This window comes from Cryptomeria japonica, chromosome 3 (assembly GCF_030272615.1).
Source record: "Cryptomeria japonica chromosome 3, Sugi_1.0, whole genome shotgun sequence".
Taxonomy (NCBI): Eukaryota; Viridiplantae; Streptophyta; class Pinopsida; order Cupressales; family Cupressaceae; genus Cryptomeria; species Cryptomeria japonica.
In genome coordinates, this window is record NC_081407.1 from 847,834,078 (window position 1) to 847,858,085 (window position 24,008).

Below are 24,008 nucleotides of genomic sequence, written 5' to 3' on the forward strand. Positions count from 1 at the left end.
GACAACCTTTGCTTCAAAAATGTAAGTTAAATAAGTCTAAAAATTGGATGACGGGCAACTTCTGCTGCAGGAAATCATAATCCAACAATTGTCTCGTTATGATAAAATATATTTTATGGGAAGAATTTTATCAAGGCTAAAAATGATAAAAAGCTCTCGATCCTGAGAATTAGTGTCAACAAATGACTACCAAAATCCAACGTAAACAGGAAAAATTAGCTCATGCATTGGGTAAATAGGTATATCACTTGTATCCGTTGTTCACATTATAGTTAATTGCAAGGGCTCTCAAACAACTTAGGTAAAAATCAATGGGAAACAACTTTCATGATTAATATGGAGTCCTTGAATTCTAAGGAATGAAATTAAACTACATATTCATGGGACTGATTACTATCAAAAGAGTAAGCAAATTTATCTATTCACCAATTATTACCAGAACATGAAGTGAATGGTATTAATAGAAATATTTGTTAGTGTGTACTTCTTTGCATTCTCCGCATCTTGTTTTCCATCTCCTGAACCTTTTTAAGCATACCTTCACTTCGATAAGCACTGATCATGGCAGCGAATGTTATTTTGTCCGGTTGACATCCTCTGTCCTCCATTTGATGAAACATATGCTCCATTTCTGTCATATTTCCTGCCCTTTGGTAGGCATCAAGTACAGAATTAAAAAAAGGAGTATCTGGAACTATTTTATAATTCTCCATTTGTCGTAGAACCTTTGTGATCTTATTAAAGATGCCTCCTTTACTATATGCGCTGACAAGAGAACAAAGAGTTATCCTATTTGGCTTAAAACCTTCAGTTATCATCAAATTGTAAAAATACTCCATTTTTTCAATTTCACCAACCCTACCATATGCATCAATGACAGTATTATATGTTACAATTGTCCATGAGAAATGAAATTTCTGCATTTTCTCCATCACAGAAGTCATTTTATCATATAAACAATGTTTACCATATGAACTTATAATTGTGTTGAATGTTACTACATCAGGCTGAATCCCAATGCCATGGAACGTTTCATACCATTTCTCCATCTTCTCAATCTGTCCTCTATTACCAAAGGCTCTGACAGTAGAATTCATCGTCCATACATCGGGCTTACAGTCCTGGCTTTCTAACATGAGTGAAAGGACATTTTCCATCTCTTGAAACATGCAAGCTTTCCCAAACCCACCAATAATAGTATTATAAGTAACATTGTTAGGCCTGACTCCAGCTCTTGACATTTCAGAAAGTAGCCTATCAACATGTTCAAAATGGCCAAGTTCAACACATGACTTTATAAATATAGTATAAGTATAGATATTAGGTTGACAATGAGGAATAGCCTTCATTTCCTCCAGAACAGAAAATGCCTTGTCAAGATGACCATTTCTCCCATATGCAGCAAGGAGAGCAGTATAGACTTCAACAGTTATATTACAGCGTTCTTGAAGCATCATTTGATAAAGAATGCAAGCCTTCTCAGGTTGTTTGCACGTGCCAAGCATGACTAGAAGTTTTATGTATATATCAGTGTTTGGTCGATACCACTGCTGCTCACGCAGCAATCCAAATACCTGTCAATGCCAAACTGAAATCACAGTTAGAAGTAGAATAATTTGATGGAGAGACTATATTAAGTTATTAACAACTAAAAATAGCAAAGGTATAGTAGGCAAGGTACTTTTCCAAGTTTGGTGCAATTAATTCAAATAACTCTTAACAAGATCTGTTAAAATCTATATTCCAAGGTGTTTCCAGGACAGGAAAGCAGGATGGAAGGGAATGCATTTTCGGGACAGCAGTCAGAGAGCCATTTTTGGGGGATGGCAAAACATGTATACAAGTTACTGGACAGCAATATAACATGACACGGTTAAAATGATGTAGGATGATGTCTGCAGAAGCCTGCATACCAATCACATTCCAGAAAAAAAATTGTTTATCTGCACTTATCACACAATACCACGTTGTACCAGACCATGGCCAATGCACCTTCAATGTCTTTTGCAATTGACAATAATAACCAGCTCTAATACCATATCAAGAATTTTAAAGTGTGAGCCTTTTTTGAACAATAAATGAGAAATCCAAATTTTTGCTGAAAGTGTTAACTGTCGTATAATTTTATATCATTTGCTATGAATCTGAATCATGACTTTCATTGCTGTTATACCACTGATCTCGCTGTCACTGCTGTCATGGTTAATTTAATTGCTGTTATAATGCTGTCATGATATATTTATTGCTGCTGTTAATGCTGCCATGTTATACCGCTGTTATAATGCTGTCACAATATATTAACAGTTATTTTTAATGTTTTCGATTAAGGTAAAAACAGGTTTTGAGGGGACCCGAAACCCCTTACAAAAGAGAACCAGGGACTGGAACCCAACAGATAAGGCTGCCCAAATAGATAGACATAAAACACCAGCAACTCTGACCAACACAAGAAAAAGGATAGCAAGATACTATCCCAAATACAAGCACCCTGAACCAGGGGGGACGAGGGTTTTAGCTGGCTCCCTCAACCAGAAAATAACAAATAACACATTACTTCTTCCCTTTATGGGAACGAAGGGTCATATCAAAAGCAGTAGCAGATTTAGATTTTCTCCTTTTCACCGAAATCCACCCTTCTTCCACCTTCGCAGCGGAATCCATCCAAGAAGTCGGGTGCAAAGGACCCAAGAAAGATTCATCCAAGCCCAAAGAACCAGCATCCAAAGAGCCAGCAGTATCAACTTCCTCCCTGTCAACAATGGGAAGGACAACCTCATCAAAAGAACCACCAGCCTGCGATCCACAAGCCCCAGCAACCACCAAAGGTCGTGAAGAATCAGAGCCACCCTCCCTAGAGGGAGCCACCCCGTCCGCCAAAGGAGCCACAGTAGCAGCCAAGCTAGCCTGAGCAACCACCTAGGAGAAACTTCGCTGTGAAGAGTTCTTCACAACAACATAATGCTGATCTGAAGCACCATTCCACCAAGACACAGAACGTTTCTTTGTAACACCAAGGTCACATTTAGCAGCCACATGAACTGTTTTAAAGCACTTTCTGCACCTGAAGGGAATCCCTTCATAGTCCAAAGGCTCAATCCAATGGTCCTTAAAAGACTTAAGCTTGATCTCTGCAGGCAAACCCTTAGACACATCAATGTCCACCAAAATGCAAGCATAGGTAGAATGACGAATATTAAAAGAAACAGCGTCAAACATCAGAAAGTCCCCAAGAGCCTCACCCACTTCCTCCAGAAGAGAATCCACCCAAAGATGAAGTGGAAGGTTAGGGAGCCTAACCCAAATAGGCATCTTGTTGAAAGTTTCAGAAGAGGGATTGAAATCTTTGTGCCAAGGCTTAACCATTAACAGTTATTTTTAATGTTATGAATGATTCTTTTTTAAATATTATTAAAAAGTGCTTTGCTTTGGAGACGTCTGTCTGTTCCTAGGACAGGTGAGGAATGTCTCATATGTCTCTGGCCGTCTCAGGGATGGCCAAACATCCCTGCAGTGTTTCCTATTTTTGGTGACAGCTAGGGTACATCCCTTGCTGTCCCACCATATTGGGGATGGGGACAGGGATTTGAGGGCCAGGGACATGTCCTTGTGGAACACAGCATAAAATACTTCAAAAATGCCTGAATGGATAGAGTTCTCTACTATTTTTGTACAAGTCTTCATTTATAAGGTTTCAACAGAAATAAATCTGTACTTCCTCGAAATGGTCATTCTAAAATCTGATTTACAGTTTACTTCAATTATTTAAGACAAATATGTTAGGTACAATAATTTATAATGGGGTATTTCAGAAACAGATACATAAGATTGGCAAAATGGAAGTGAATTGAGTTCTGACAAGCAGATTCTACGTAAAAGATAACAGATGTGCATTAAGCTGTAAAATAAAGTTTAAAATAAAATTATAAAACCCTGCCTGATACCAGAAGGAATTTTCAAATGCATACAGCTGTTCAAAGTTCAAGAAAATGAAGCACAAAACTACCATCCCAAGGGATAATAAGTTATGCACATTTCAGACCTTTTGTTTTTTGAGTATCTTCATAAGACAGGTCAAGTCTCCTCATAAATGGTTCTGCTTCTTTAACCTGACAATGCTCACTGTCAATAGAGGTGGTGCTCAACATGTCAATGTTTAAAGAAATAGTACATTTATAAAACAAAACCATAGCCTCAAAGAATGATGCCTCAACAAAAAGTACCTAAAGCATTTTTAACAGACATGTAATATCGATTTATAAAAGGTTAATATCAAGTACCATAAAGTACCCCACATGTACATATTGTTTGCAAGTACCCTAAGCACACATAAGTAACATTACATGTACACATCATCTGTGCATATACCATAAGTGATTTAATGCCCAGATGGATCAGCAGGCAAACCTGCAAACCCATAGATAATCACCACATTTATAGAATATGCAAATGAAACTTAAGCTTGAATCAGGTTTGATTGGCACAGAAAATTTTGAAAGGGAAGTTCTACATTGGAGAAACTATGTACCGTGGAATGCGCAGAAAAGATGCTACTAGGTTCTTCCCTGCCTGTACCTTGTATGGTGCAGGAATTTGTACAAATGGGTGATCAGCTAAGCCTTCACAATTAGCTGACAGGTGTTATACGTGAATGGTGCACTCTTATCATATGGATTGGGTGATGACAGGTGTCAAACCTCTATGGGGCCAATTGTTTGGCATGAACATGTGGTGTGGGCACAGCTATAGGTCGGCCACATATAGTTGCATTTCATGTGGGTATTGTTGATATCTTTTTTAGACACCTCTAACACAAAATAAAATACCAAGGTATCTTATCCTCTCTTGAACAAAGTCTTCCCAAATGCTAAACTACGTGATCAATTGGAAGACTCCAAGGTTTCTACTGTCGGGTCTCGGCGTGTGGATAAGCTCAATGGTTTGATCTGATAATGTTGGAATCACAAGGGGACTTACGTTGCATACGAATGCTTGAATGTTTACTGGAACTTGGGACTAACTCATCTAACAAAGAAAAAACAAAAGGAAAGGGTTTAGAGAGTCTAATCTAATCCTAGGAATGTAGGATGTAGTGAATGACTTGGTGAAACTCTACTAGACTTTGCTTTGACATCAATGAACACTCCACAAAGCTAGTGCAATCTTCTAAGGTAAATATATGATGTTCAAATTACCACCAACAACATAAACACCATCCAAGCAATGCATATCAATGTGTGAATAGCAATTGAAGTTAAGCTTGAATAAGGATTCCAGTTGACCACACAAGGCAAGTTTACAATCAGCAAACTGCTAGTAGTATGGATATGCAAATACCACAATTAATCATCCACAAGATTTTTCATTCAATTAACCAACATTAAAACAAATGAGAAGTGGAAACCATGCGACTTGTTGAAACAACACATTTCACCATATCTTCAATGAAAAGAGTATATTTATTTACAAGTCTTGGCAACAATTTCTTCTTCTCCTACTCTACTCTACTCTAACTTCTAATTCCCAATTGCCTTAGCAACTATTCTTCTACTATTCGAACATTAGCCTTTACAAAATGAGAAAACTGAGCCTTATATAAAGGTCTTATTACAATGAATGGCTCAGATTGATTCACAATCAATGGCCAAGATTGAAAGATAGAAACCCTAATTAGGGTTTGTTACAACCACCATTACATTGGCCAATGAGAGATGAGGATAGGTAAGATAAATAATATTTAATGTAGCGCCACATGTCACTAATTCCATCTTTGAATGAATGCTGACTTGGAACCCATTGATTGAACGAATGATAATTGGAATGCCACCTCAACTTACCTTGTAGACTTAATCAATTTGCCTTGAACAATCTTCATGATGCATGGAATTCCATGTGATCACGTCTTGGATTTGTCTTTCCCTCATTTGTGCACCATCATGTTGAATTTCTCTTCATGTTTGAGCTAGTCCTCATCTTTGCTTTTTAAAATCGTTGTCTTGAAATGCTCTTGGAGCTAATCCCTCATCATTTGCTTTGAAGTGTTGAGCCCTTGGTATCCCTGCAAGCTGATTTGCAAGCCTTGATCATCGTGCTTCCCTTCCTTGTAGCAGACCTGCAAAACAAACAAATATTGAATCAACACCCATGGGATAAACCTTGTTTCAACCTTGGTGGGAAATCGATCCTTGTAGGGACTAATTCAGTTCTTGAAATTTATCATCACTGTCTACATGATTACTTCTCATGATGGAAATTCGAAGGCCATAGGAACTCCTTGCTCTTAGCGAATTCCACTTCATTTTGATGCCTTACTCTTGGAGTGGAGATTCGATCTCCATAGGGACTCCTCATTCTTCATGACTTATGCTCTTCCTTTGTAATTCTGCCCTCAAGTGGAAATCCGACCCTCATCGGGACTCATTGTCCCTAAAAATTTTGTGTTGATTTGATCACCATTTGATGGAGTGGAAATTCAAACCCCATCAGGACACTTCAATGTTCAGGACACTTCAATGTTCGGGACATTTCAATCTCATTCTCGATGGGTTAGTTGATTGTTATTCTTGAGTGGAAAATTGAACCTCATAGGGACTTTTTGCTCCCAACTATTGTCCCAGCTTGTGATAGGTAATTTGAACAATTAATTTTCCAGAATTAACTTAGGTTCTAATTTCAATCAGAAAATTGGAACTATGTAACACCAATTTTGGAAAATGTGAAGGTCTCAATCTAAATTTGGAAATTTTGCCTTAAGGAAACCCAATTTTCAGACTTAAGAACGGTCTGATTTTAATTTGCAGGTCTAAAATATCCTTCAAACTAATAAAATTGAATGATGTTACAATCCAGTTCAGTGTCCAAGTTTGATTTCTGGGTGTAAAAGTCTGATAATGTCTCAGAAATCTGAAACTAATTCCTTAGCTCTGAAAGTGGAATGATAAATCTGCAAAGCTCAGTTATCTGGGTCTGATTTCTGAGTATCAAAGGTCTGAGGCAAAGTCTGAAAATTGTCCCCCTTGCAATCAATAGGGCTTTGGTCTTTGACCAGCTGGAAATTCCTTCCTTATGCAATTCAAGTGGCCTTTTATGCTGGCTGGAAATGGTGCGATCTTCCCTTTGAAGTGATGGCGTTTCAGTTAGTAATGGTGTCGCCTTCAATGGTGCTGAAAAACCTCCTTAATGGTGGCTCTATATTCTCTTAATGGTGGCGCCACATGGTCTCCAATGGTGGCGCAATCTCCTCTATACCTTAGACAATCTCAATCCTTCTTCCCTTCCAGCTCACCTGAAGGCAAATCAGCAACTTAATGATATTATATTGCTTGCTGGCCTGTGCTTTTATTCAGCATTTCACCTCTTGTTTTCATCACACAGCAAATGTGGGATAAATAAATATTAAACCAGCAAGGTAGGAAAATCGATGGACATAAGGACAAATTCATCCTTGAAACACTTACATTACTTTTGCTCACCTACTTGCATGTTTAATCATTCTTACCTCATTTTGTTCCACTCCACAATGAATGTGGGATAAATGTCATATCAGCTTGGTGGAAAATCGAGGTCCATTGGGACACTTCATTCCTTGTAAAAAATTTGCTTGATTTGTCCTTGAGTGGAGATTTGATGGTCATAGGGACTAATCAATATTTGTATTACCTTCACTCATTCACCCACTTGCAGCTTTATTCACTTTTCCTCCACTTCCTACAACATCGTGATGCATGTGGGACAAAATATTGCTTGAAGTGGAAAATCGAAGTCCATAGGGACTTTTGCCTTTAAGGTGGAAATTCCAAGGTCATCGGGACTCTCTACATTCCACTCACTTTACCTCCTTGTAAGCTAAGTCCCTGGAGTGGAAATTCGACCTCCATCAGGACTCTTTGTCCTTATGAACTCATTGCTCTGTCCTGAGTGGAACATCCAAGGTCATCGGGACTTTCCATCCGAACATCTTCATTCCTTTATTAACCAAGTCCCAAGAGTGGAAAAACATGGGTTATCGGGACTAATGTATTTTTTGCCTTGTAAACTTTCTTTCCAAGTGGAAAAACAAACCTCACCAGGACTAAACATTTCAAACGCATGTCCCAAACTCAAAATAGGTAATTTGGTGCTCAAAATGGAGGGGAAAAACAACCTTCATCGAGACAAGGTGCATTTACCTTAATACCTCAATGGAAAAACGCCTCCCATCGAGAAAAAGCAGATTTTCATGACTTCCATTGCTCAAACTTGACTTTGTTCATTCATTTGTGAAGCGGAAAATCCCATTCCATCGGGACTAATGGATTTGAACTCAACTACTCAGTGGAAAAATGATCTCCATCAGGACTTTAAGGATTTTTAACTTTGTTTCGCATTGTTTTGAGTCCCCAAGAGTGGAAAATCATAGTCCATCTGGATTTTCACAAAAATCACATCTATTTGCAATAATTTTACCATTTTTGCTCAAACTTTCTAAGGCAAAGTGGAAAATTGACCTCAGAAGGACAAATTGACATGTTAAAGCAACTTGACACTTAGGATCATTTCCTTGCAATTTCAACAACCTTTTGCATCTTGGCATGACAACCTCTCATAAGCAAAGGCAAACACTAGGAAATTAATGCTAAACTAGGACAACCTAAGCAAAACACCTACCTAAAAGCAAAAAAGTGGGGGTCCCCATTTGTAATGGGGTGATGTGTGAAAAGGTCACAACAGGTATGAATGTTCGACATTTTGCACTCATTCGTGTGGAATGTTGGCATGTGCAAACATGTGTAAGGCCTGTAATATGCATGCAAGTAGTGTTGCATGATGGGATGTGAGGACTGCGCACAAATGCACAAGGACAGTGTTGCATGGTGTGCAAGTACTGCATGGCATGTAGTGAGTGAAGATGTGCACGTAAGTGGCATTGCTAAAGGGAATGGAAGAGAGACTTAAGGCTGCACAAATGTAAGAGACTAAGCCTACATGCAAGGCTGTAATGTGCAAGCAAGTATTGTTGCACAACGGTGAGTGAGGATTGTGCACAGATGCACGAGGGCAATGTTGCGTGCAAGTACTATGTGGCATTGAGTGAAGATGTGCACATATGTGGCATTGCTCAATGGAATGGAAGAGACTAAGCCTGCACAAATGTAAGAAAGTAAGCTTGCATGAAGGTTGCACCTAGATAATTTGTCCATTATTGAAAAGCACCAGTCCTCATTATATCAGTGCTAAGATGAGGAAATCGCACATGTAGTTGCTACAAGTTATACCATTTGGCATGATTAGCTTACTACCTAGTCTTGATCATGAAGAATAGTCAATGCCCACCAACATGAGTATGAATCGTCCTAGTGTTGATGATCTCATCCGTCACAACTACATTGATATTATTAGCAAGATCAAAAACTACAAGATGCGAGATTGTGTTAGCTCCAAAAGTGGAGAAAAGTATGGTTTGAGCCTATGTTAAACCCAAGTTTTTGGGACACAAATGGGGGGACACGTTTTAGGGATGAGGACATGAGCGAGCCATATTTTGGGGGCAATGAGGGGATGATTGTTGAAAAAATAGGGAAATTTTTTAAAATATAGAGAATTCCAAATATTCATATGATAGCATTGATAAGGGAATCATCATGTAAATCATAGAACCTTAATGTAAATGTTATTCAATTTTCAATTCAAGGTGCAAGTTATATTCAAGTTATTCTTCCTATCAAGTATATGTTAATTCGCAAAATAATAAATCTGATTTATATGGTATGTTGCAGATGGAGAAAGAGCATTATAAATTTCGATGCCCTTCCTACATTTCACCAATTGATATATATATGCAAACATAGGAGATCAAGCAATACCTTGACCGGTCATGTCTATTAGACATGACCGATCAAGATATTACTTGATCATGCCTCTCCAAACCTTAATCGAATTAAACCGATAAACGGTGTGTATGCATTTAACATTAAACCCGATACCAATCGGTGTGTAAGCATTTAACATTAAACCCGATACAATCGGTGTGTAAGCATTTAACATTAAAACCGATACCAATCGGTGTGTTAGTATTAACAATAAACCCGATACCAACCGGTATCCTGTGCATTATGATTAGTAACCGATGTTAATCGGTATATAGACATTAGTTAAGAACCCAATTGTTAATCGGGATTTATATGCAAGGTTATAGATATGAATCGAGGGATACGATCATAGCTAGATCGTATATCATGCATACAATCGATGAAAAATATATAATAACTAAATCATGATCATAATCTCATGTGTATATATAAGATAACTGAAGTCTTATCATAGTCTATCGATGAGATAGATGATTGAATGAGAGACTTCATTTATCTCTCATTCAATCATTTATCTTACCAAGGCTATCATGTATCAACACTTTACATAATATTAGAGTTCAATTGAGATTTTCATTTCATAGAAAGTAACGTGCATATGTATTATATAAAAATTACAACAAAATGCCCAAAGGCTGCAAGTTTCAACTACAAAATGACATAAGTATAAAAATATGCACTATGCAACTGTCCCTAATCAGCATCTCCAAACGTTGCATCAAAATAGGAATCTGCAACTACCACTATGAGAGGCTATCTCATCATGATCCAATGGAACCCCAAGCAATACATCATGTCCCTCCTCATCATCAACCTGTTCAATATCTCCGAGATCAACATCCCAATGTGTAGCTAGAGTTTGTTGATCCTAGAGCCGCAGGGCACTATGTATAGCACCACCTTCTTCGATTGTCTAGAGGTAAGCCTATTCCTCTTGACTGATTGGATGATGTTATATGTAAACCAATTCCTCTCTACAATAGAGGAACTAGCAACTTGTGAAAGGAGTCAAGTGGCAAGTAGCCTCAACTCTAGTGCATCCTTGCCATGCCATGTCCACCATCCAATGGAATCATTTGAGCTAATTTAGCTCTATCCATCCTTGCCTCCGGTGTACTGAAAGTTGGGCCACAAAGATTCACAAAAGCTAGCCACTATGCTCTAAGTTTGCTAGACTCCTCAGTATACATTTTTGCAAGGGCTTTTGTTAAGCCTTCTTTCACCTGTTCATCATCACATGGAGGCACTCTTGTAGGTCTATCTACATACCATTTGGGATTTAGAGTGTAGGCTGTCATATGAAGTAGGGTGTTCATAGTGTTCCACTACTGTATCACAATGGACCTAAAGTACTCCTCGTAAAATCCCCAATTAGGGTCCTATTGATGTGTCTTTTGTACACGACCAAACACAGAATAAAATACCCAAAGGTATCTTATCCTCTCTTGAATAAAGCTTCCCAAATGTTGAAGATATCGCAGAAGGATCAATCAGAGAAACTCCAAGGCTCTGTTATGTAGGTTCTCTACTCGTGGATAAGCTCTTGCGGTATGATGTGATTTTGTTGGAATCACAAGGGGACTTACATTTGACTGCCTGAGCATTTGATCTACTGGAACTCAAGTCCTATCTACTGTTGGAAGATAAAGAAATGGCAAAAGGTACAGAGTTTAGAGAGTCTACTCTAAGACCTAGAATGCAAGAAGATGGATGAACGACTAGGTGGAGTCCTACTGGGCTGGGTCTCACCATCAGGCTGAACAATTCCACACCAACTCAGTGCGATCTTCTAAGGGATGCTTCAAATATATTCAAATCAGATACCATCAGATACTGATCATCATTCAAGTTAATGCATGAACAATAGACGTGTAACGACTTGAGATTATGCTCATTCTATGCCAGTTGACCACGCAAGGCGCACTTACAGTCAACAAGAGGCTAGTGGTTTGGACTAGGGGGATTCCATGCAAGTGCATTCAATAACTTCTTTCATTCAATCTAATCATTTATCATCTACAATGAAGATTCCACAAGAGACCATGCATATTGCAAAGAAACGACACATTTCACCATATCTTCAATGAAAAGGGGGTTCATTTACAATCAAGGCAACAATTTCTTGCCTTCTCTTCCTAATCTACTCTAATTGCTATTCTATTTGTTATTCTACTATCTATTCTCTATTAATCAATCTCTAACTATTATCTATTAACCAACTATTCACCCCCTATTAACTATTAACCTTTACAAATGAGGAGCCAGGGCTTTATATAGAGAACCCTTTACAAATAGACGGCTTTGATTGACTTAGAACCAATGGCTAGGATTACAAGATAGAAACCCTAATTAGGGTTTGTTACAACAAACTTCCTTAGCCAATTAGAAAATTACATTTCAGAAGTGAGGACCAATAAGAAGCAGGGGTAGGTACATCGAAGTTTGTGCCTCCGATAAATTAGGTACATTGAATCTGGTCATGCTGAGGTGGACCAATCCGACTGGAAGAATGATGACTGGGATGCCACCTTGTCTAACGCTTGTGACTTGGTTGATCCTCTTCAGTCTTTTGACATGATGAATGATGTACTTCCTTTGTTTGACCAAGCTTCCTTATTGTCAAGTCTTTCTTCTCCGATAGCACACCTCCTTTTGGAAGTGCTGGCAAAGCCTTTTCTTTGTCATCTTGTGAAAGAATGAAGTCTTGAGGTTAACTCAAACTCCTTGAACACCCCTAGTCTTCCAATGCTTCAAAGCACCTTGAGTCTTCCCTTTTGCCTGTAGAACGTCCTTGATGACGATGGACTGGAAGAGGTCATCCTTGTCCTGGCCTGGTCTTCTTTCATCTGCAAAACAAACCAAAAGATGATTAAGGACACATAATAAATTCATTCTAACATAGCATTTTCTACCTTAAATCATCAACAAGAAGACATCAAATGAAGTTTGCTCAAGATTCTCCCCAAGGACAGGCCCTATAAGAATTTCGCTCTGGACCCTTTGGAAGGGTCAGGAGCGAAATTTGCATTCCTAGCCAATTTAGACCTCATTTCATCATAATCTCACAACTAGCCCTTTCCCTAGCTCAAACAGGATGAAAAAATAGGAGTTTCAAAGGATTTCACCCTGGACCCTCTAGAAGGGTCAGGAGCGAAATTTGCATTTTAGGACAAAACCTTCACAACTTGTGACCACAACTTGCTCAAATGCATGTCTAAGGATCCCTTTAATCTCAACCAACATCAAGCTTGATGCAAAATTGGAGAAAAATGAAGTTTTTGAGGATTTCGCTCTGGACCCTTTGGAAGGGTCAGGAGCAAAATTCTCATTTAGGCTCAAGTTCTATCACTTCTCCACTCCAAAATGTCTTCCAAGGTGAGCATACACTAGTCCTCTCTTCACCAAGGCCTGGGAATCCATCTCTTGACTTTCATCATGAGCAAACTAGGTGAAATTGAGAATTTCGCTCTGGACCCTTTGGAAGGGTCAGGAGCGAAATTCTTGATTTGGCTCAATTCCTTCAAATTTGATAATCACTAGCAAGTCAAAGTCACACCTAAGGACACTTCCAATCCTAATTCACCTTGAACCACCCTAGACTTGGCATAAAATTGAGGGAAAAGAGTGGTTTTGTGAAATTTCGCTCTAGACCCTTTGGAAGGGTCAGGAGCGAATTTCTCATTCTAGACTTGACTCTTCATCTTTTCAATCCCAATCTTATTTGCAAGGTAAAATTCCATCACTCTTCACCCAAGGAACAAGGTTTGAGGCCCAAGCATGGAAGCAAATGAGGTTAATAAAGAATTTCGCTCTGGACCATTTGGAAGGGTCAAGAGGGAAATTTATGTTTTAGGCAAAATCTTCATCTCTCACATCGTCCAACTACCTCTCAAGGCAAGAACATACCAATCCACCCTCCAACATGCCAACGCCTAGCCAGAACAAGGAAGAAAATAAGAGCTATAAGGATTTTCGCTCTGGACCCTTTGGAAGGGTCAGGAGCCAAATCCTCTTTCCAGGTTGATTTTACACTTCATTCATCCAATTCTTCCTCAAACACAATCAATTCAACTTCCTTTCATCCTAATCAAGGCAATTTGATATCAAACTAGCTCCAGACAAGGTCACTCTAGGGCCTAAGGCAAAAAGAAGGTCAAATGGAGGATTTCGCTCTGGACCCTTTGGAAGGGTCAGGAGCGAAATTCTCCTTCCAGGTTGATTTCCATCATTTCATCACCTCAAACCTCCTCTCCAAGGTAAATATGCATCCAAGTCTTCCAAACCATGCCTTAGAAGTTCCAAACTTGGTCAAGTTAAAGAGCAAAATAGAGGAAATATGAATTTCGCTCTGGACCCTTTGGAAGGGTCAGGAGCGAAATTCTTGTCTTGGTCAAAAATCCTTCACTCCTTCACATTCTATCACTTGGAAAGGCAAAGACACATCATTTCCCTTCCAAATACGCCCAAGGAACAAGGTTGGTAGTCTAAGCAAGGAAGCAAATGAGGCTTATGAAGAATTTCGCTCTGGACCCTTTGGAAGGGTCAGGAGCGAAATTCCTATTTTAGGCTAAAATCCTTCACTCCTTCACTTTTAGTCACTCCCTAAGGCAAGAACATATCCATCTACCCCCACCATGACCAAGGAACAAGGCTTTTAGTGCAAACAAGGAGGAAAAAAGGTGTCATCTAAGAATTTCGCTCTGGACCCTTTGGAAGGGTCAGGAGCGAAATTTCTTTTAGGCTCAAATCTTGACTTCAACTCTCACATTTCTTCACTCCGAATAAGTGTTTTGCCCTCAATAATGCCTGGGAATGAGTTAGTTCTAAGTTTGGATAAAAGTAGAATGTCCTATAGAGGAATTCGCTCTGGACCCTCTGGTAGGGTCAGGAGCGAAATTGAAATTCACTTTGGACCCTTTGGAAGGGTCAGGAGCGAAATTTGACATTTTGGTCTCTCCGTCAAGATTCATATATAGAATATAACATTTAAGTATAAGAAAGAAGAAAGATTTCTTATACTTTAAGTTATATTCCATATATACTATCAGGATGTTTGAGAGTGGTTTCGAACCTCCAGGAGTTATAATGCAAAATCTAGTTTTTGGAGGATTCTTCAATTTTCCAAACTTAGTCAAATTTCAAGATCAGGACGACATTCCAGACAGCCAAATTTGAGGACATTTGAAGATCAGGATGACATTCCAGACTTCATCACTCACCAACTTGACCTAACTCAGACCTTCAAAGAGGATATTCACTCACCAAGCAAGACACAATTAGCAACAAGAGCAAAACCAAGCCCTAAGGAAGACTTTCAAAGAAACCCTAACCCGGAGCATCCACTGACTCACCTTTAGCTAAAACAGAGCCTGCTATCTTAGTGATCCCTCTGGCAACATTCAGAATGCAAAGGCTAACAGACAAAACCCTAAAAGACCTTTAAAAAAAAACCCAGAAAGCAAAAAGTAGGGGTCCCCATTTGCAATGGGGCGATGTGTGAATACGTCACAACAGGTCCCTACTATGAATTGCATGCTTCATTTGTCCAAACATGCTATCAAATGTCTCATAAATCTCTCCAAGGCTAGGAGAATCGGTATCGGCATATCTTATGACCCACAATAGGTGAGATGATGGAGAAAATATATCTACAAAGAATGAAAATAATTTAGTAAATTTACAAGTTAGAAACTTAGAAATTTAGAAACAATAAAAATTATAAAATCAGCGATGTATTAGTTAATAATAAAATCAGCATTTAATACTAAAATTGGCAATACATTAAAATTTTAAAAAGAACAATCTCTTACCTCATTGTGGACCACCAATCATTGTTGAGAATTTTTCGTTTCACTTTTTCATTTGGATGTGTTTGCCTTTGCCCATCTAGTCCACTCTAAATTAACTACCATTGGTTGTAGAGGCTCCTACACCTCAATCATTCTCTCCAACAAAATAAAGTAGCTAGCATATCTAGCATCCACAGGCTTGAGGAATTCCTTCCTCAAAAAAATCCTAAACAAAGCAAGTGACGTGTGATGATTGCAAATAAACATCTAAATGGCTCTAGCATCCAACACCACCTCCTTCACCCAATCAATTTTTCCAATGTCCTTTAATGTGTTGTTCAACACATGAACACAACATGGGATCCAAAAAAAGTGCTTGTAAGTACCCTCCACTGTCAATCCAACTAATTTGCATCCATGGGCCGAATCGTTCACTACTTGTACAACATTAGAGGATCCAACTCTTCTTTGGCATCCTTCAAAATCTGAAATTGGACACTTGCATCCTTCCTCTTCCCCAAACAATCAATAGCTTTAAGAAAATAAGAGTCTGCGATACATGTGACAATGACACAGGTGAGTAGCTGATGTCTAATATTAGTCCACCCATCCATAATGATAGAGCAGCCATACCTTATCCAATCTTGTCTCGTCTCCTCCATCATTATATTCACCTTGGAATGCTCCTTATCAAGGAGGGAGTTGCATAGCTTATGATCTTCAAGGAAAACATATGAAGGATCAACAGGAAGTGCATCTTCAAACATTTGTTTAAAATATGGAGAGTGTGCCACATGAAATTCTATGGCATTAGCATAGAAAAATTTGGCAACAAAATTATCAACTGCAACTCATGATTACCTATTAAACATGCTTGCAACACTAGTGAACCTTTTCTTTCCTCTTTGACTCTCAGGCTCAACAGTGGTACTAGCATCAACACTAAACAATGACATATTAGGCTACAAAGACTTCATTGATATTCCCTTTTCTTGGCTTCACCCTTCATGTGCAAACAATTGATATTCCCTTTTCTTGGCTTCACCCTTCATGTGCAAACAAGTCACATCAGCCTTCTAAGCTAATGTTATGGTTTTACAAAATTTCACCCCTTGACAAGTTACGTCTACAAGATGGGAGTAAATTGTTGTGTAGCTGCCCCTATTGGTCTACTTGCAAATATGACACAATCATACTATACTCCCCCCTCTCCCCCCCCCCCCAATTTTTTGTCTTGACATCTATGGCTGTTGCAAATTGTAGAGGTGGTTTTTTGGGTTAAATGGGCCCTTTGCATATCTTTCAATAGCTTAAAAGGGCATTGAAATGGATTATTTGAAACACTTGCACTCCTTGAAGAACTTCCATCACCATGGCATGCTTCTTCAATTTCAATTTCAATTTCTAACCCTCACTACCCTCATTGCTGCTGCTAGTGCTCGTTGTTTTTAGTTTATTTTAGTCGAAAATGTGAATGATAGCTGCAAATGCAAACATAGCACACAAACAAGCAAAAAAACCTTCCTTAAGTATTTGAATTTTTTATACAAAGGTGTAGGAGCCTCTTGAGGTAGACCCAAGTCTTCAAGTAACTTTCTTAATCATAGTGCCTCTTTGGATGCATTGGTACAACCTTTATATTCAGCATATGTAGAGCCAAGAGAAGTAGATTGTTGTTTCTTACTATTCCATACGATTGCACCTATTCCAACAAAGAAATGATTAGTAGAACCTGCTTTGATATCATGAAAGGAATTACATGAAATACCAGTAAGAACTAATCAATGAGCAATTGTTTGAAGTATGATATTACCCATAGATGCAAATCTCGCCAAAATCGCAAGTAGTCACGGGTTCAATCCATGGGCAAGTCTCTTGCTAATATACTCGCAAGAAACTCACCAAAAGTGTTTTTATCATAGTAACAAGACTCTACAAGTCTGAACAAGATTCGTAGAGTCCCGAGGCGGGTCACCCTCACCAAGGTCAATGGCCTCTGGACTCGGACTCGGTCGAGTCTGGCCGAGTTTTGGCAGACTCGCCAAGTCCCGTGGGCTAGACTCTGCCACCCAGGCAGCAACTAAAAAGTGAATAAAATAAAATAAAGTGCACATGGGCCTGCACTCCAGTGGTCAAAGAAACACTTAGCTCTAATAATCACAGCTAACTTAAGACTTACAAATTGGAATTATTAATAAAAGGTTTCATAATTATTCATCTAAATTATGCAACATCTAATTGATAGTAATAGTTAAAACTAAAAGGATATTTCTAAAACTATGAGTGTGTGCCTGGAAGGAGACAATTAAAAATCCGAAGTCTCAACTAACCAAGAATCTGATTTCTAGACTTAGAGAAATGAATTAAGAACATTACCATCATATATTTAGCGCAGTATCATCTATTGTGTAAAGGAATATTTATAATTCTATAAGAAATCTCTTCGGACACATTTTTTATTTGTTACATTAATTTGCGTGGAAGTAATTACAGTATAAAAGTTAGTCAAGGAGATATTATATAGTTTACCAAATGAGAAACTTAATATATAAGAACAAAATGACAAACTGATAGAGAATATAAGCTGGGAATTGTGTCTGTGTAAGGCTTTGTATAACACAAACTCTTCAGCATTGAACTCTCACTATAAAATACTTAAAAAACCAGCAACAAAGTTATGTCTGCCAAGAAATTGCCACAAGTGCCCTTAATAACCAAAAAGGATCTTGAATAATTAATCTGCTATAGAACGTTCCGAGACCTATATCTTAGGCGCACACGTAGGACAGTTGCAGGGTCGACTGATATTGGCTCCTCTGAGCCTTAGACTTCTAGGCTCTAGCTTTAATGTTGAACTTGATATATGTTTTGAACTTTTGATGACATGGATTTCATATTCCATGAATCTTGTAGACATTTGACACTATCTATATTTCTAATGTGTTATTTAGTTTAGCTTATTTCCTTCAGCCCAAGTCTAAAATTTGCATTTATACTTATGTGATCAATGTAAACTTGTGTATGTGCTTCTATTTGATGAGATTATTGTGTCTTTAATGTTTATTTATTAAAAAATGCATGAAAGAAGTTTAAAATCGATAACAATCTTTGAATTTATTGGGTTTTTCAATTTGTTAAGTCTCGGCGCCGAGTCCGAGTCTGAGTCAAAAATCAGCTTGCCGAGTCTGAGCCGAGTCTGAGTCTTGTAACTTTGGTTTTTATTATCTTCATGATGCAGCTAGGGACGGAGGAAAAACATACACGACACGGTTGGAAGGGCATGACACAACTAAGAAGGGATTCGTCTAGCACAATCACACAATTTTTCTATTTTTAAAAATCGAATCTTGATTTCAACATTCAACAATAAAGTTTCGATTTTATTGTAAACAATTTTAATATATTTAAAGTTCACAATTTTGTTACATTTAAAGTTTTTATAATTGTTTTAGGTTAACAATTTTAGTATATTTAATTTTTTTATAATTGTTAACATTTTTAAAATATATGTTAAAAAACATTTAAAATTGCTAAAAAATATGTTTAAAATTGTTAACTTAACATTGTAAATATATTTCTCAACTTAGCCAGTATAAATGATAACTAATAAATTAAAATATCTTAAATAATTAACTATATTCTCAAAAAATCAAGGCAAGAGAGTGAACAAGAATGCACAGGTAAGAGAATTGAAAGTTTTACATGTTATCTAGTTCTAAAGGCAGGATACAAAATATGATAGCAACAATTTGAAGGGAAAAAATCAATATATGTTCCAAAATTCGGTGTGTGTTTTTTAGAATATTTTAAGAAAATATATATTTTCAAATGTTTGATAATTTTGCCGAGTTATTGCCGATTTTTTCTTGAGTTTTTTGGCGAGTCCGAGTTTTTCAACTATGATTCAAATGATGACTTAATATTAATTAATTTAATTAAATAATAAAGTTCTCCAAATATGATTAATATTAAAGTAAGCTAAATCTACCTAATATTCTAGATGCTTCTTGGAGTTCTTTATAAGGAGGTTAAATGGAGGAAGTAGAACATGCTTTGATTTGATAAACATTTTATGATTTCTGGAGACGGAAACCTTCAAAAGTTCGACAAAAGAGCTAGACAAAAAGTTGGTACTTCCAAAAGGGTGGTGTTGATGGGTGTTTTATGACCACACCAACACAGAATAAAGTTTCCAACGGTCACTCTATCCTCTCTTGAGCAAAATCCCGTGTATGCTAAGATTGTGGAAGATCATACAAGTGATTCCAAGGTTCCTACTGCGAACTTGCGACTTTGTGATGGATACAAGCTCGTTTGGCTTGATGTTTGCCGGTAATCCAAGTGGGGCATTTCGTAAAATGGAACAATCCTTAAGGAGACTTAACAAATTTAGACTTCAAGGAAGTATAGCGAAATATTCAGCAATGATAAGTGTTTTTGGAACGTTTTCTCAATTAAATATGCAGAAAGTAAATAGGAAAGGGTTTAGAGAGGTTCTAATCTAAATGTAAAGAACTCAAAAGACAACAAAGGCTCAAGTGAAATCGAACACACTTTGTTTCACCAACTCTAGACAACTACACAAAGGGAGGCGCAATCTTCAAGGGTTGTGCAAAAGATTTTCATATCAACAATAAACACCATCAAAGAACAATGCTCTTTCGATAATTGTAGTTAAACATACACATTTAAGAGGCTCCATCCAATCTTGCACTGCAAATAGAAATCATCTATTTGCAAAAGGTATGAGTGAATGATCTCACCATGAAACAAAGTTATCTGTCTTATTCATCTAATTGTTTGAAAACAAATCTAACTACTTGAGGAAGAGAAACCATGCAAACTTCAAAATAACACAAGTAAACATCAAAATCCAATGTAATACTCTTATTATCTTGATAGCTTATAGCAACAATCTCATTCTCCCCCTCTTACAAATCAAGGGGTGAACCCCTTTTATAGGCCCCAAAATGAAAATGGACAACCTCGTTTACATTGAAATTAAAAGCTAAGATTCCCCATGCAAAACCCTAATTAGGGTTTGACCCAAAATGACCATATGAGCACCAAGTGGGGGCATAGTAATAAATGAGGAATCACGCCCACTTTGTATTAAATAACCACTCACTCCAAGCAAAACACCCACCATACATTAAATGGCCATCACTCCATGCAAAGCGTCCATCATGCATTTAATAGCCCACCACGTCAAATAAGGCCTCCATCATGCATTTCATAGATTCTCGCCCAAAATAGGGCGACCATTATCTCTCTCTCTTACAGGGAATGCAATGAACCTAGTCATGTGGCCTTGAGCTCCCCTACGGAGACACTTGGCGCAGTCTCCAACTTATACTCCAAAATAGCAATAGCCTTTTCTCACTTGGAGAAAACCTTCTACCATCTTGGCATTGTCTCCTAGGTTTTGTGCATTATGCTTGAGAATAAGGAAACATTCTCCAAATGACCCTCTAAGAAGGATTCCACGAAGAAAAATTCATGCAGCCTATCCTTCAAATTATCCATTGTCAGTGCCTCATTAGTTAGTCTTTTTGCAAACAATGCCTCAACAATATTGAGGATTTCTTCCTAAAATTACTTGACCATCGCCCTCAATAGAGCTGACTCCATATTTGATCTTTCGAAGAATTCCTTCCCAGTATTTACCACATAGTACCATTGAGGGAAGTCATATGCTTCATTTTCTCTAATGACTTCTCCATCTATCAACGCTTGCTTGGGGATTTCCATTAGCGCATCAAGATGTGGAATAGACATGTCTTGATAGATGTGTGTGTCCTCCAATGATTGGTCCACACTTTCCAATCTGCCAAGGATAGACAAGATTCTCCAATAACTGAGCCAAGTCTTCAATGATTTACATGCTGCAATGAAAATGTTCTCTACCCATTCTTTAGAACATTGGGCAATTTTCCTTATCTCTTCAAGTCCATCCACTGATTCCTTTGGAAGAGAAGAGGGAGGAACAAAATTCTGATATTCCTATCTGAACGGACGCATTAAGCATCGCACGTATTCACATAAAGCTTTGTTCTCATTCTTCAACTTCTTTTTTTCTCTTCCATTTCCTTCATCCGTTCCTTTAGTGCCTGAGAGGAATCATCAAAATCCTCTATCACTTGTGCCCTAGTAGCACATCCTCAATCAATTGTTGTAACATCATACTCCTCTGGAGTGATCTCGTTTCTGTCCTTGTCTACCCTGGGTGATGCCACAAGCAAAGTCCTAGATCCTAATTAGTTTTTCATGACTTTGGAGAATTTCTTTGCCACCTTTTTTGTTGGCTTGTTTATCCAACTCAAAAATTCTTCAATCTCAAGCACAGGGTCAACTTCTTCCTCTGGCTCCTTTTTCATTCTTTCTTTTAGCCAATCTAGAGTGGCTGTCTATTGATCATGTGTCTCTAGTTGTTCATGTTCCTGTGTTACTTCCTCAACGGGTCCTAAGTCGCCCATTGTTGTTTCTCTAAAACAATCCTGAATATGTTGTTTTGTATCCGAGGGAAGTTCATGCTCCTCATTTCTTTGATGAATAGGTCTTCGGGAAGCATTAACACTAAGAATATCTTGTGCCTGCAAAATGTCTTGGCCTTCTTCTTGTGGCTGATTTCCTGATACTTCTCTTGTGAAGATGTCAACTTCCTACACACTTGAAGAGTTGTCAAGTGACTGCGCTTCTTCTAACCTTCGTCTTTTCTATTGTGGTTCCTCTCTTTGAGCCTCTTGCCTTTTCTTCGTTCACAAATCCCCAAGAACACTTTTCTCCTTTCCACGATTTGTCCTTTCCTGTGGAATTGCTTCTTCTCTGGCTTGAGCTCCTAATGACCCCTCAATGGCCTCATCTTGGGATTCCAAGTCTCCCATCAAACTGTAAGTCAAGCGGGCGTTCTTTGCCTTTGATGTGACGTTCAACCTAATGCCTCATGAATTTTGTAATTGGCTGGCTTAGGATATCCAGATAAACAATTTATGGTTTTGACCAGTTAAGTGCTTGGATCGGCTTATCTTTTTCTTTTTCATAATCAGGGTGAATGGTGTTTACATCCTCTTCTACCTAATTTGGCACTTGGATGATTTTGCATATCCTTATCATCTTTAGAGGCAACCTTGAAAACATTCTTTTTCTGATCTCGTAATCATCCTTGGTGTTAGCCCAATATGCATGTGCCTCATGCCATCCACCATTCTTATCTTATCATACGGATCAAAATCTGATCTTGCAGTGTGGGGTGCGAGGTGGTAGAATAGTAGTTCCTCTACTAAATTCTCTGTTGTTGCCAATGATGGGCAAAATTCATCATAATCTTCCATGAAAACTGGAAATTAGAGCCCACCTTTCTTCTCCTTTGATTGAATCTTATCATAGGCAGTCAATTGTCTCGTTACTTCAAGCAACACCATTTTATTTGTTGGGTATCTTAGGAGCCTATAGGGTTGGGAAGAGAATCCCTAGACCTGAATGTATGTGAACCACGGAAACTGGATGTACCAAGCCCCGTACTTCTTTACCAACTTCCTCGCTTCTTGTGATAGCCTTGTGTGAACACCGCCTTGTAAGGATCGGGCAATGTGCATAGTGAAGGTGTCATTTGCTTTCCTGAAATAAGTAGTGTTCTACAAGTGCAACTGTGGATAGCATTTGTGGACTTTTAACTATCCTGGACCACATCCCATGACTCCATTGCTTGATAATCCATTGAACTTTCCCATTCTAGCCAACATGTAGGCAATGTATGAGCTCATGTAGAAGGACAGGGACTGCTTCAAATTCTTCAACTGGTCGTCCAAGTTGTTACTGATCATTCTCACCCAATCCACCATCTTCATCACATCCATCACCTCCTCAATGAAGTAAAACATCCATGGCTCGAAGATGAATGCCTGTGGACATCCTATAATCCGACTCATCATCAACACAAGGTCACCGTATTCTTGCTTGAAGTCCATGTTGTTGAGCTACTTGGGCATTTTAATATGGTGAGGCTTTGGCTTTTGCATCCACTTTTTGTTGATGATTCCAGCGCACCTTTCTATCCCGGAGTCATAAAGCATTGCCACCCTTTCCTTATTCTTGAACATCATAAATTAGAATGTGGGGACTCCAAAAGCCTCACCAATTGCCTCAGCGGTGAGATTTGCCAAGAGTCTGCCATCAAGTGCCACAATTGCTCTTCTCTCGGCGTCGTAATGTTTTGCACATTCAATGATCATCTTCAGGCACTAGATGGCAGGAGGGAAATTGACAACTACTACAATTCTACTTCTAACTATATTCTTGGCGACAGCTGATGGAGCATGTCCATCATGACCAAATATCCTTTTCCTAAATTCTTCCAACTTGAATGTTCCTAAGT

At 38.3% G+C, this 24,008-nt stretch overlaps 1 protein-coding gene across 3 annotated transcripts in view; it reads right to left on the reverse strand.

The window, feature by feature from the left end:
• Positions 1–204: 204 nt before the first annotated feature.
• The window catches only part of LOC131033641 (pentatricopeptide repeat-containing protein At3g53170), a 73,067-nt gene continuing 49,263 nt past the window's right edge, over positions 205–24,008 (reverse strand). For all 3 annotated transcript variants that reach the window (XM_057964901.2, XM_057964902.2, XM_057964904.2), the window contains one exon: positions 205–1,574. In XM_057964901.2, the coding sequence (XP_057820884.2) occupies positions 474–1,574 (1,101 nt within the window). In that variant the 3' untranslated portion in view covers positions 205–473. The remainder of the gene's footprint in view (positions 1,575–24,008) is intronic.